At 44.0% G+C, this 13969-nt stretch overlaps 1 protein-coding gene across 1 annotated transcript in view; it reads right to left on the minus strand.

Moving 5' to 3' along the window:
• Nucleotides 1–785: 785 nt before the first annotated feature.
• Nucleotides 786–13969, minus strand: part of LOC139278156 (uncharacterized) — a 147556-nt gene continuing 134372 nt past the window's right edge. Inside the window, exons 13-17 of the mRNA XM_070896812.1 lie at nt 11146–11262; nt 11004–11046; nt 10810–10916; nt 6605–6723; nt 786–4398 (exon numbers count right to left, since the gene is read on the minus strand). Coding sequence (XP_070752913.1) covers nt 4332–4398; nt 6605–6723; nt 10810–10916; nt 11004–11046; nt 11146–11262 — 453 coding nt within the window. The 3' untranslated portion in view covers nt 786–4331. The remainder of the gene's footprint in view (nt 4399–6604; nt 6724–10809; nt 10917–11003; nt 11047–11145; nt 11263–13969) is intronic.

The following is a 13969-nucleotide window of genomic DNA, read 5'->3' on the forward strand; positions in this document are numbered from 1 at the left end:
AAACTCCTTCCCCCCTCAGGGCCTTGCTGCAAACCCAGGCCTTTAAAAATGCCAGAGAGAAGCTGGCTCATTAGAAACCCTTACCTACATGCTGAATTTCTCAGGGGTGATAACGTTCAAATTAAGACAGCCACACCGCTGAAAAATCCACTTTGGAAGGGTTCGTTAGCGCTGGAACCCATTTGTTCACTTTTGGAGCTGAATATGGGGTGGCCCAGCCACGAAAAAATGTCGGCGCTAATGGCCACAAAAGGTGGAGGGAGCAACAACTTTCCAGCGGTACTGAATTTCGGGCCCCTTACTTGCTATTAGGCAATTTAGAAAAAATAAATTATAATTTTTTTAATTCTCAGCATAAATGATTATTTGGTACTACTGTGAGAAAGAAGTTTTAAAATATTACATAGATTACACAGAATTTACAGCACAGAAACAGGCCATTCGGCCCAACAGGTCTATGTCGGTGTTTATGCTCCACACAAACCTCCTCCCACCCTACTTCAACAACCCTCTCAGCATAACCTTGTATTCCTTTCACCCTCATGTATTTATCCAGCTTCCTTGTTATTTACCTTAATTACTTCATGTGTTAGCGAGTTCCACATTCTATCCTCTCTCTGGGTAAAGAAGTTTCTCCAGAGTTCCTTACTGAGTAATTGTGTCCCAAGTGGCAAAGAGAGAGGGATTTTCAATTAACTTGAGTAAATATGCTATGTTGGCATTCAGTTTTGTCATTATTTTATCACTGTTTCCCAAGATTGCTGAAAAGAATCAGACAGATATAACACTGTTACAGGAGCCATTTTATTTTATTATTGTCCCGTACATTATCGAAGGAAATAAATTCTCACCAAGTACAATAATGATCAGTGATGTTTGTTTTACATATTTGTGGTACATCAGGTGACGCGATAACTGTCTAAATATAAAGCAAAATCTCACCCTCAACCCCAATAACATGTCCGTTGTATAATAACTAAAATATCAAAATAAAGCACATTAGCCACAAACTCTAATTTTATAAACTGCACCATTTTGCTTTGAGTACATTTTCTAAAGAAAAGTACTTGTGTCAAGCAGAAAAACATATCAGTAATATTTAACACAATTATGGTGTAAAATTATTAAAAAAATGTTAAAATAAAGCCTTAAATCACTTCAAATCACTCAAACTAAGTTTCAGATTGCTGGTGAAATATGCCACATTGGTTGACGACTGTGTAAGAGCTAAGACAAGACATAAATCTTGAGATTGTAAGAAATGTAATAATTGAGTGTGTATTGTAAGAAGAGTGTCTGAATTCACCCTTATCCTGCAGTCATAGATTCCTGTTGTGCACTCTGAGGGATCTGTGGATTTCAACAGTGAACTTCTAGGAAAGTTAATGCAGCAAGATCAACATCAACCACTCTAAAATAAAAAGAGAAATGCTGCAAACACTCAGCAGGTCAGGCAGCATATGTGGAGAAACATAATCTAACTTCCATCAAGTTCTATCCTGTGCAGCACCCAACAATCTGCCCAAGATTCACGTTCAACCACAACTTTCTCTCACTTCCTTCCTCACCTTGTATGTGCCCTACTGGTGACTACAACCTTGTTAACTCACTCATTACCCCATACAGACTTTTGCAGACAATATTAAATCCGAATGTACCTATCATTACAGCCAAGAATAATTTAATCTCAAGATGATGCAGAGGAGATTTAAGAGGATGCTGCCTGGAATGGAGAATCTTAGCTATGAGGACAGATTGGATAGGCTGGGTTTGTTCTCCTTGGAACAGAGAAGGCCGAGGGGGGACCACATTGAGGTGTATAACATTTTGAGGGGCGTGGATATACTGGATGGCAAGGAGCTATTTTCCTTGGTGGAGGGGTCAATTACGAGGGGGCATAGGTTTAAGGTGGTTGGTGGAAGGTTTAGAGGAGATTTGATGGGGGGGCTTCTTCATACAGAAAGTTGTGGAGGTCTGGAACTCGCTGCCTGGAAGGGTGGTGGAGGCAGAAACCCTCATCACATTTAACAGGTGGTTGGATGTGCACTTGAAGTGCCGTAACCTGCAGGGTTACAGACCGAGAGCTGGTAAGTGGGATTAGACTGGATAACCTCTTGTTGGCTGGTGCAGACACGATGCTAAGTACATCATGAAATCTAATACAGCCAGAGTGATCTCCTGGACTAATTTCGATCACCTGGATGGGTTAGAGAGGAATTTTCCCATATTTTTCCCTCCAATTGGCCTGGGTTTTTATCTGTTTTTTTGCCTCACCCAGGAGATCGCATGGCTCCGGGTGGGGTGGAGTGTAAAATGTTGCGATACATGGGGTATCGCAGTTGTGTGTGATGGACTGGTTGGGCCGGATGCTCTTTTCCTGTCTGCCATTGTTCATTGTTCATAGGTTTATATCTCACCTTCAGGGCTGCTGACCGAGGGTCGTGTGGCTCTTTGTCGGCCGGCGCGGACACGATGCACCAAAATGGCCTCCTTCTGCGTTTCTATAAGTATTATTGTTTGAGATGGGCTAGTATGATCCAAAATAATAACTAAGGAGACAAGGAAGACATTTTGTGAGGGAGAGTAATGGCTCACCTGCTCTATGAATGGGTGTGCTTCCAGTAATAATTGTGGTGTTGGGTGTATATACACCCTACAGTGGAGAATGGTTTCCCTCGTGCTGTTTAACAAACTAGAGTGGTGCTGCCCTGTGTCTGCAAAAATGTCGTGGGGTGGGTGAGGCAGGATTAGAGATGGGCATGAATTCCTTTACTGTATTATCACCAGACTGAATCAAAGGATTCTGCTGCTGCAACTCTCGAAAACTTCAGCATCTCAATTAAGAATGACAGCAATATCGAAGCTTTTCCAATTTATGTAGACTGGATGCTTTGGTTATGTGTGTATTATTTTCTGTCAGGGTCACTTTCTGTGAGGGTTCTCCCAGAGCTCTGCCCGAAGAACTGTGGAAACTCCAGAAACATGGCCGAAATGCAGGGGAACCCTGCAGAAATTCACCACCACGACATTGAGAAATCATGTGTCAGAATGGGAGCAGAAAACACAGCCACCAAACAAAACAGAATACTTCACATTCACCCTCACCAAAGATACGTAGCAGAAAGTACGGAGCACAAAGTTTACATTGTGCCTTTCAAATAGCAGATGCCGGCAGAATGCCTTCATTCCTGTCTTTGCAAACCAGCTCAGCAAGAAATAATGGAAAGTCATGGCATTCCATTCCAGAGGTTCACATCGTGAAATACTTCCACAATCACTCAGTCGCCATTCACTGTGCAGGCACAAGGCAATCCAGATATCTATCTGCACATATTTTGACAGCAAAACATAAAATTACAGAGAATTTTATATCACAGAATCAAGCCATTCTGCCCAACTGGTCCACGCCGATGGTTAAGCTCCATACAACTATTAAAATGATTATATTTAAAGTCTAATTTCATGAATACACAGAAAAAACCTCACTGCTAACAGAGTAATTCTCAGCCCTGTCCCTTGCATTATCTGTTGTACTCAAAAATCACAGCACTGGAAAAGTTCATGTTGAAAGAAGAATGTCACAACATTGGTAACACTGAGCTTTAATGAGGGGCCCATCTGATATCAGAATTTAAAAGTTACATGGTAGATTATTGGGGGGAGCAGCGAGGGACCGGGGGTGGGTGAGGGTGGTGTGCGGGGAGTGAAAATAAAAAATCAGCGACATTTAGGCTTTTCAATGATGAAAACTGAATGCCTACTGGGATCCACTTCCATCTTTCCCATTACCCTCATCTACATTACGGAAAGCCATTCAGCCTGTTTGCTGCCCATTTTGAAACTACAGCAGTTTGCTTCTTGGATTTCAGTAATGCTGTTTGAGCATCTTGATACAAAAGGGGGCAGACTGTGAATAGAAAGAAGTGGGCATTCCTCATTCAAGATCAATAACCAGCCTTCACTTCTTAAAAGGGAAACACAGTGCAACATTAAGATAGAGGAATGGTTTAATTTCTCCTCTTTCTTCTCCCACACACAAAGTTAAGCAAGAGCTGTAGCAAGATCAGAATGCATCAATAGCAACAATCAATTTAAAAAGGAAGCCTGGCTTCACTAGAAAGCAAGCAACTGGAGGATGCTCCTTCAGTACTGATGGAGTTATGGTTTTATTACATGTATTCACGATGCACTATTACATACAGAGCATCACCTCTAGATACAAGCCAACGTTCATGTGTCTCTTTATTAGCAGAGGGTTTGGAAATTCCTCAGCTATTTGAAAAGTCCCCTGCCTCCAGAATGTAATGACAATGCAGAGACATAATCCGGGATCATTGTGTTTCCATTGTGTTCGATCTGGAGCCTGCGGCCTGTTTCACTGAACGCTGAGACAGTTTTCTGTTGAAAAAAACCCAACCATCTTATAAAAGACAAACAACCAATGACTTATTTCAGAGTGAACTGGTTTATTTAGTTTCAAACACGGTGGGACCCTTATTCATATCGTTAGACTTTCAGCGACAATTTTCTGACAATAAAGACAAACATTTGAGGCCCGAAATTATTGAGTGAGGGATGGAAAAACTTGGGTGGATCTCCTGCGAGGGGCAGGAATTTGGAATGGTTTCCGCCTCAGTTAAGTTGGATCTGAAATCCCGATTGGGAGGGAGGTGGCTGCGTCTTCCAGCCACGTCCCCTACGTAGTGACAGAAGTTTGAGGCCATGTCAGGGAGTGGTCACAGGCTAGCCCGGGAATTCCGGCCACCACCTCACTCTTAGGTCCAGCAGATCCCATGCCTGCTAAAGGCAGGTGTAGCCTCTGTAATGGGCCGGTCGAATACCAAAGTACAAAAGTAATCAATCCACTAAGGCCCTGGTTTCCCTTCAGGGAATTTTATTTTCAATTTTCCTTTCAGCCCATTAAGGGCCTCTGAAGGGACAGGCTGCCATTCCAATTTATCGCGTGGGGGAGGGGTGAGTGCCTCTGTAGCACCTCTACGGGTGCGAGACACCTCCTTCTATTATTAACATGAACCTCGGGTATGGTAGCATAGTGATTATGTTACTGGACGAGTAATCCGATAGGCCGAGACTCATGATTTCCGCCTCAGTTAAGTTGGATCTACAATCCCAGAAGCTGGGGAATTTAAATTCAGTGAATTAAATTTGTAAAAATCTGGAATAGAAAGCTAGTATCAGTTATATTGACCATGAAACTATCAGATTATCATAAAAACCCATCTGGTTCACGCATGTCCTTTTGGGAAGGAAATCTGCTGCCCTTACCTGGTCTGTGAAAAGCCTGACTCCAGACCCACAGTAATGTGGTTGACTTTGAAATGGCCTAGCAAGTCACTCAGTTGTATAAGGCAGCTCACCACCACCTTCGCAAGGAGGAGTAGGAATGGGCAATAAATGCTGGCCTTGTCAGTGACGACCACATCCCATGAATGAATAAATTAAAGAATGACTCCATCCCCAGGATTTGAGATCGTGTCAGCAGCCTGTAGAGTTGGCAGCCAGAATTCACACCTGATTTCAGTTCCTGCAACGGAGTGGAAACCCAGCAATTTCAGAGTTTGACATCAAAGCAGTAACACCAGATAAATATTGGCCAGGACATCAGGGATAACTCCCCAGCTCTTCTTCAAAAGAGTGCCATGGGATCTTTTATGCCACCTGAGGGAGCAGATGGGTTCTCGGTTTAATGTCTCATCTGAAAGACGGAACTTCTGACAGTGCAGCATTCTCTCAGTACTTCATTGAGGTGTCAGCTGAGATTCTGTGCTCATGTGTCTGGAGTGGAACTTGAACCCACAACTATTTTTGTCACAATTTCAAAATAAAGAAGCATTAACAGTGGCAACATTTAATTTGTCTCACATGCCTGAAGGCCCCGAAAATATTAGTAGACAAGGGTGAACTGATAAAAGCATATTCCGGGAGAGGAGCAAAGCTCAAGCCCCAGCTCCTGGGAGAAGGTCGACTCTGAAGCCAAATCTATTTAAGTGATTTTCAGCAATGAATGGACATTTTTGGAATAAGCTTAAAGATTGCCGTTTTGAATTGTTTCAGGATTTAGGTGTAAAAACCCTGATACATTCGCTCCTGGCATGTGCCGGGAGACTATATCGTAACATTGCTTACTCCCAGTCTGTGGTTTTCCATTTGCTAACTTCAATGGATGAAGAATCGCAGGCTGGTATTGCACAATTCTGCAATGAGCATATTGGAATATTTAGTATTATATTCTGAGGTTGTTGTCAAACTAAGATGGTAGTCACAAGTATTTTGAAGCATCTCCTCCTCCTCCTTACCAACTGTTTATTGCTAGCTGTTTGTTGATTGGTAGTTTTCATACCACCCATTAGATCAAGAAATTAGAGCTAGTCAAAGGATGAATTGAAATACACAGGAGTTAAAACATGAAACATCTCATTTGGCCCAATCAGTCTGCATCAGCATACGACCATACACTTTACATGATTGGTCATTCACTAGAAGAGGTAAATCTGTGGTGTGGAAATGAAAAGCAGAACGGAATTTCAGCAGGGGTGCACTTAGAGAGGAGAGCTACAGCCCCAGGTGAAACAGATTATCCTACCTGATACTCTTATTGCAGTAAATCGTAACCACAACAAAAATGATAAAAGCTCCACAGGCAATCAATGCAATATAATGAGTCGCTAAAGCTGAAGGTGAGGTACTGTCACTGCCATGATCCTTTAAGAAAGAAAATACTCAGTGTTAACAGATCAAAGCAGCATTTAAGTTCCAGTCAGCTCCATTGAAGTAAAATCGGGTGGAGAGTAAACGAGGTGTTACACCCAAACACACCCCGTTCTCGCCGGGCACATTAGAACATAATCAGGCTTTTGCGTTACACTCCACAAATCTGGAATTCTCCAATGAAACAACTAAATTAGCAGATGTGGCATATTGAGTGGATATCTATGATAACATTTTCTGAAGGAATTTGCATTTGTACAAAATTGTTATCCAGTTTAAGCATTAAAAAGATAGCAGGGCCAATTTTGTCCCCTGGTGTAAGTTAATTAAGAAGTGCTAATGCCAATCCATCCTAAATGATTCCCAGTACCAGCTGCAGATTTGGGCAGTGTAACAGACACACCACTGGTGGGTGGAACATTTCATGTAAGACAAATTTAAAGGACTGCTAACAAAACTCCTGAAAAGTGTTGGTAAGGCTCAAAAGGCATCACCGCCCATTAGTAGATTATTCCAAGGCTGAAAGAACAAGGGATTGAGCAACGGCTGGCAAAAATGAAAGGATAGGAAACATAAGATATAGGCATGAGTCTGAGACAAATGACAGAGCAGCCCAACAACAAATCCACGTTTGATGGCTCCTTAAGTGCACAGTGCATTGCAGCATGCCTAGATAGAGAAGGCACGTTTCTGTCTCTGGCTGTACCAGCCTTGCACTACATTATAGTTTCAGGTGTCTTTCAGCAGATGACAGAGCTCTGCACCTGGCTCGCTGATGACTCATGAAGGCAGTTTCCCATGGTTGTCGACAGGTTGATGTGCCAGAACCTGCATATATAGATGGTGGGATCATGGCAGAGGCTGCCAGTCTGGATTCACTGGCTTTTGACCAGCCTAACAGGCTTTCTTCTAACAACTGTCATTAAAAACACCACAAACAGTGACTGGGAACTCTTATGAAGCCTCCCACAGTACATGTTAGGCATGTACATATATTATTGGTGCCACTGGGTCTTCTGTCCCAGGTTTCTTTGGGAATAGGAGCCTTTGCATGCAGAAACCTGCCCCGATATTCCTCCCAATTTTGCCTGGGCACTGCACAGGCGCAGCAGAGCCGAGGTGCACTGTGCCTGTCCAGGCCTCAGAGTGCCTTATTTGGTGAACCAAGTTATTTTCATAGCCCGGATGCTCCTTCCCCCACCTCCCCTACTTACAGCTGCCTATTTTGCATTCAAAAAAAAGGCACTGGGCCTCCAAAATGCTTTGTGATCTTTCTTGCCTGATGTGCAACAGTACTGTGGTCAAAGATATTTTGAGGTGAGATTGTTTTAGCCAACCCCTAATAAATATATGTGAATGAGGGTCCTATTCCTGTTTGGTCAAAGCTACCTCTTTGGCCAAGTTTTTGGTCATCTGTCCTAATATCTCCTTATGTGGATTGCCACAACCCCATACGACAGGCGGCAGCAAACAGCAGCAGGCATCATATCTGCGGCCACGGCTGCAACCTGCTTTGGAGTGTTCCCCGTCGGACTGGGAGCCAAGCCTGTCAATCAGGCTGACTTCCGATCAGGGAACCGGTCAAACCAAAACTACACACACTGTGGAGTCAAAACTCTACAACATTAACGATTTAGATGAAGGAATTGAGTGTATTATCTCCAAGTTTGCGGATGACACTAAACTGGGTGGCGGTGTGAGCTGTGAGGAGGACGCTAAGAAGCTGCAGGGTGACTTGGACAGGTTAGGTGAGTGGGCAAATGCATTGCAGATGCAGTATAATGTGGATAAATGTGAGGTTATCCATTTTGGGGGCAAAAACACGAAGGCAGAATATTATCTGGATGATGGTAGATTAGGAAAAGGGGAGGTGCAACGAGACCTGGGTGTCATGGTTCATCAGTCACTGAAAGTGGGTATGCAGGTACAGCAGGCGGTGAAGAAGGCAAATGGGATGTTGGCCTTCATAGCTAGGGGATTTGCATATCGGAGTAGGGAGGTCTTACTGCAGTTGTACAAGGCCTTATTGAGGCCTCAACTGGAATATTATGTACAGTTTTGGTCTCCCAATCTGAGGAAGGACGTTCTTGCGATTGAGGGGAGTGCAGCGAAGGTTCACCAAACTGATTCCAGGGATGGCTGGACTGTCATATGAGGAGAGACTGGATCGACTGGGCCTTTATTCACTGGGGTTTAGAAGGATGAGAGGGGATCTCATCGAAACGTATAAGATTCTGACGGGACTGGACAGGTTAGATGCGGGAAGAATGTTCCCGATGTTGGAAAAGTCCAGAACCAGGGGACATAGTCTTAGGATAAGGGGTAGGCCATTTAGGACTGAGATGAGGAGAAGCTTTTCCACTCAGAGAGTTGTTAACCTATGGAATTCCCTGCCGCAGAGAGTTGTTAATGCCAGTTCATTGGATATATTCAAGAGGGAGTTAGATATGGCCCTTATGGCTAAGGGGATCAAGGGGTATGGCGAGAAAACAGGAAAGGGGTACTGAGGGAATGATCAGCCATGATCTTATTGAATGGCGGTGAAGGCTCGAAGGGCCGAATGGCCTACTCCTGCACCTATTTTCTATGTTTCTGTGCGGAGAAACCCGAACTTCCGGGTGTCCCAACACAAACCCACCCACCCACCCCCGCCTACTCAGCCCATCCCTGTCAAGATTCAGCCCATAATCTTAAAACTAGAGCTAGGCCATTCAGGAGCAAAATCAGGAAGCACGTTTTTACACAAAAGGGAGTAGAAATCTGGAACTCTCTCGTTCAAAAGGCTTTGGATGTTGGATCAATTGCAACTTTCAAGACAGAGATGGATAAAATTTTGTCATGAAAGGGTATCAAGGGATATGGTGCAAGGCGGTAAAATGGAGACGAGGTGCAGATTCGCCATGATCTAACTGAATGGTGGAGCATGCTCGAGGGGCTGAATGGCCTATTGTGTTCCGAATTATCGTATGTACTTCAAGGAATGTTTGGCGCCAGTGAGCCCAAGATTCCAAAAGGTGCCCCCATTAGGGACTTCAACTGCAAGCTTCTCTCACGGGATGGATTCAGGTTTTAAGGAGCTCGACTTTCAACTGGAACAAAAACCTTTCGCGGCAAAATCAGCAAAAAGCATTCCCAGCACTCTCTGGGCAATTGCCATTCACCTTTCTCCGAGCTGCAGGAAAGCCGGCACTCTGTTTCTATGGGTGCTCCTGATCTGTGACCAGAAGGAATGTAGGAAAGCTGGTCACATGTCGGAGTGACATCAGATGACCCTTATTTGCATGTCACTTAAATGTCTGCTTATTTCAGCCACTCTTAATTGCATGTGAAGAGCAGGCAGGCAGGCAAGAAAATGGATCAGAGGGGCTTCAGGTGAAATTCTCAAATTTCCTGCGTTCTGAGCTCCTAAAACAGGTGCACTATGGCCATGAGGCTGGGCAAAATCGACTCTGGTTGGTGTGCGATGCAAATTAAATGTGACAAAGTATGACCAAATCTGAACAAGGGTGCACTAGCTAAAGGCAAGCTGCACCAATCACTTGAACTAGGAATGCCTCTATCTTGAATATTGCCAAAACTTCATCACTGACCCAACAGCAGAGGTCCCTGGCTTCGACCTCTCTCGAAGACAGTGGACGGCGCTCAACCCAATCCGCACAGGGCACGAATGATGCAGTCACCTGCTTCACAAGTGGAAGATGAGGGACGACCCGAAGTGTGACTGTGGCCATGAGTCCCAGACTACGGAACACATCACATCAACCTGCCCACTAAGGCACCTCATTTCTCCACTCGGAATCTCAGGAGGCCATCTAATTGGCCATCCCATTATAAACTTTTCCCGTCATACCAAAGTAGTAGTATTGCAAACATAACTATCTCTAATAATCATCATCAATGGCACTTTTGTGATCACACAAGGATGGAATTCATTAATATGGTGAATGCTGACTTCACTGTGCTCAAACTACACTGATTAGGATCAAGTGATCACACAACGTGGTGAAAGATTAATACAGCTGCTTCCACCCATACAGAACAAGATGAAACACACAGAATAATGCACAGTATCATTCGTACCAGTAACACAGCAAAATGGGTCAAGTGGTCGCACTTGCAGATGATGTTATGAAATTCAGTTTCTGTCGTACAACCATCCTCACTCCAATCACCACTACTTGTGTTCCCTGTAATGAAAAGTTACAAAGTCAGCGGCTGTTCCTTTACTCATCAATTTCAGAACTAATTAAGTCACTAATAAAATGATTTCCTACCTGTTTTGAAATCCCAAAAGACACATTTTCCAACTGATTGATTCTAAAATGAAATTGACTTACAATAATCAAGGACTGTCAGTCATGTAAATAATTGATTTTAGTAAGTTGAATAATGAAGAATGAATTTTTTTTTTCTTACCGGCAATGATACGTTCTGAAACTCAATGATCACTGGGTATTTGAGATTTTTAATAGTGACATTCACCACTTTTATTCCAACTACAAGATTGTTTAATACAGTGCTGTTATTGTGACCCTGTAGACACAACATAAACATTATGTAAATTGCTCGAACCAAGTACGGAATATTGTTGGTTACTTTAGACAAGAATAAACTTGAAAACGTTTTACACATGGAATAAATTAACAATGAGTTGCTGATCAGAATCCATTCTTCTGCTTTGTTATTTCTTGTATCTGCCGGTGAAGCTCCCGTGGCATTGCCCACAGAAAGTCAGGGCAATTTTATCCTCGTCATATTACACTAAACTTGGCAGAATCTGAAGCATTTCTGAATGGTGCGAGTGGGCAGCTATAGTTAAGCTACCCATCCCTACCAAAACAGAGGCAGCAGAGCTTTGCACACACATATTTGGTGCATGTGTAGGAATCTCCTCACCAACATTACAAAAAGCTGATTGAGACTGGGTTAGTACATTGGCCTTTCACCTTTGAGGGCCTTGTTTACAATCCAATCTAACTGTTTTAATAGGAGTCTCTTTCCTCTAATAGGAGACTACTGATCCAGGATGCTGAATGTGGGGAGCAGAAAAGTTCCCGCTGTGTGGCTGGAAGTGATCTCCTGATCTCGGTACACAATAAAGGGACACTTACTCTGTAACTACCTGTGATCTAATTGACCTGACATCAGGTTACACAACTGGAAAATGTTTTGCATTGCCATAGATGGATGGTCAGTGTTTCTATTTCCCAGTTGCTCGTAGGAAATAGCTTCAGCTATTTTCCCAGCTAAAAATGCCCCAGAATACTGTGCTGCTCAATTTTTTTGCAAATGCACAATATTTCGCAGTATAAGTGGAGGTTGGTTACAGTTGGTAGGTATGTACTGGCCGGTGGTGGAAAAATCTTTAAATGGAAATCCAGCATGTAGGAAAGATTTATGTTTGAAAATCAAAGCGATGCAAAGGATGAGGGAAACTGACATGGAACGTGCTGCTGCCATAGTTTCCTTTGGGTTTTCTATTAGTTACAGTCACTGCTTTTGGAGCGGACAAATCAGCTTTTCTAACTCTCATTCGTGTTGTTGATGCAGGGATCCAGAAAACAGCTAATTCGAAGATCAGCAAAATCCTACGTGGCTCAATCTCTTCTGTGTTGCTGCTGGTTTGATTTGACACCTGGCCAGGCTGCCAACCACCTTGACTCATATGTGCTTCAGATTACAGGATAGGCTTAGTCTCACATAGCAGCGCTGAAAGTGCGTGGTGTGTGCGTGCGCGTGGTGTGTGCGTGCGCGTGGTGGGTGTGCGCGTGCGCGTGCGCGTGGTGTGTGCGTGCGCGTGCGTGGTGTGTGCGCGTGCGTTTGTGTGGTGTGTGTGTGTGTGCCTTCCTCTGTTAGGCCATGACATTTGCATCATGCTGGGTTGGAACATGCCCTTGAGAACTGATCCAGCACTGCCCTAACACTGAGAAGCTGAGGAAAGCAGCCAGAAAAAGGTCTGTCTCTGTGCAAGTGTGATTCCAAGTTCAATATTTAAACTTAAGTAAGGTTGACTTTGAAGGAATGAACTGAGCTGTTAACAGGTAAACGTACAGGAAAAAAGTGGGAGGTGTTCAAATAAATATTAAGTCCAATACCCGACCAATACATACCACTAAAGTGTAAACATTCCATTTGCACAGGGAAGTAACTCTGTTCAACATATGAGGTAAGATAGAATGTAAAACGAAAGGAAATGGTTTACACAAATAGCAAGAACAGTGATAATCCAGCAGAGTGGAAAATAAAGAAAGTAACAAAGCGACAGAAGGAAAATATTAAGAACTGCAAAAAGGGAAAAGGAAAAAACTTGCAAGTATATAATAGTTAAAAATAAAAGTTTTTTAAATACCTTTAGAACAAGAGAGTCTAAGGGAGTTGTGGGCCCATTAAAGACACACACTGGTGACACTGTAATAGTTAGCAATGTGGTAGATTCATTAAACAAGTACAGGTACAGCATCGAAAATCAGGAGTTCCGGAATCCGGACACTGGGATCATCGGTGGCAGGGTCGTTTGAATCCGGGAAATTGTCCGGAATCTGGACCCGCCGCTTCCCCCCGCCGCCCCCGCAACCTCCTCTCTGCCGCTGGACTCACCCCACTCGGGCCGTTGACCTCTCCCCCGCTGACCTCTTACCCACCTTCGGGCCGCTGCCGACCTCTCCCCTGCCAACCTCGCCCCCGCCTCGGGCCAACCCTGCCCCACCACTGCTCGGCCGCCCGACCCGCCCTCCCCCACCTTACCGACCTTGGCCCAGGCATTTCCGGACTCAGGATGTCGGAAAGACATTCTGAAGCCCGGAAATACCTGAACCTGGGCTTGGGCGTTTCTGGATTTGGGATGTCAGAAAGACGTTCAGAAATCCGGAAATACCCGGAATCCAGAACGGCCTCGGTCACGAGGTTTCCGGATTTCGGACGCTCCACGTGTACTTGCCTTTATTAGTCGATGCAGAGAATACAAGAGCAGGGAGGTTATGCTTGAATTGTATAGTCACAGCTAGAGTATTTTGTGCAGTTCTGGTCACCACATTTCAGGAAAGATGTGATTGCACGAGAGAGAGTGCAAAGGAGATTTACAAGGATGTTGCCTGGACTGGAGGATTTTAGCTTTGTGGAAAGATTGGATTGGTTGGGTCTGTTTTCTTTGGAATAGAGGAGGCTGAGGGGAAACCTTATTGAGGTGCATAAAATTATGAGGGGCCTAGATATAGTGGATAGCAAGGACCTATTTCCCTTA

This window comes from Pristiophorus japonicus, chromosome 13, assembly GCF_044704955.1.
Source record: "Pristiophorus japonicus isolate sPriJap1 chromosome 13, sPriJap1.hap1, whole genome shotgun sequence".
NCBI lineage: Eukaryota > Metazoa > Chordata > Chondrichthyes > Pristiophoridae > Pristiophorus > Pristiophorus japonicus.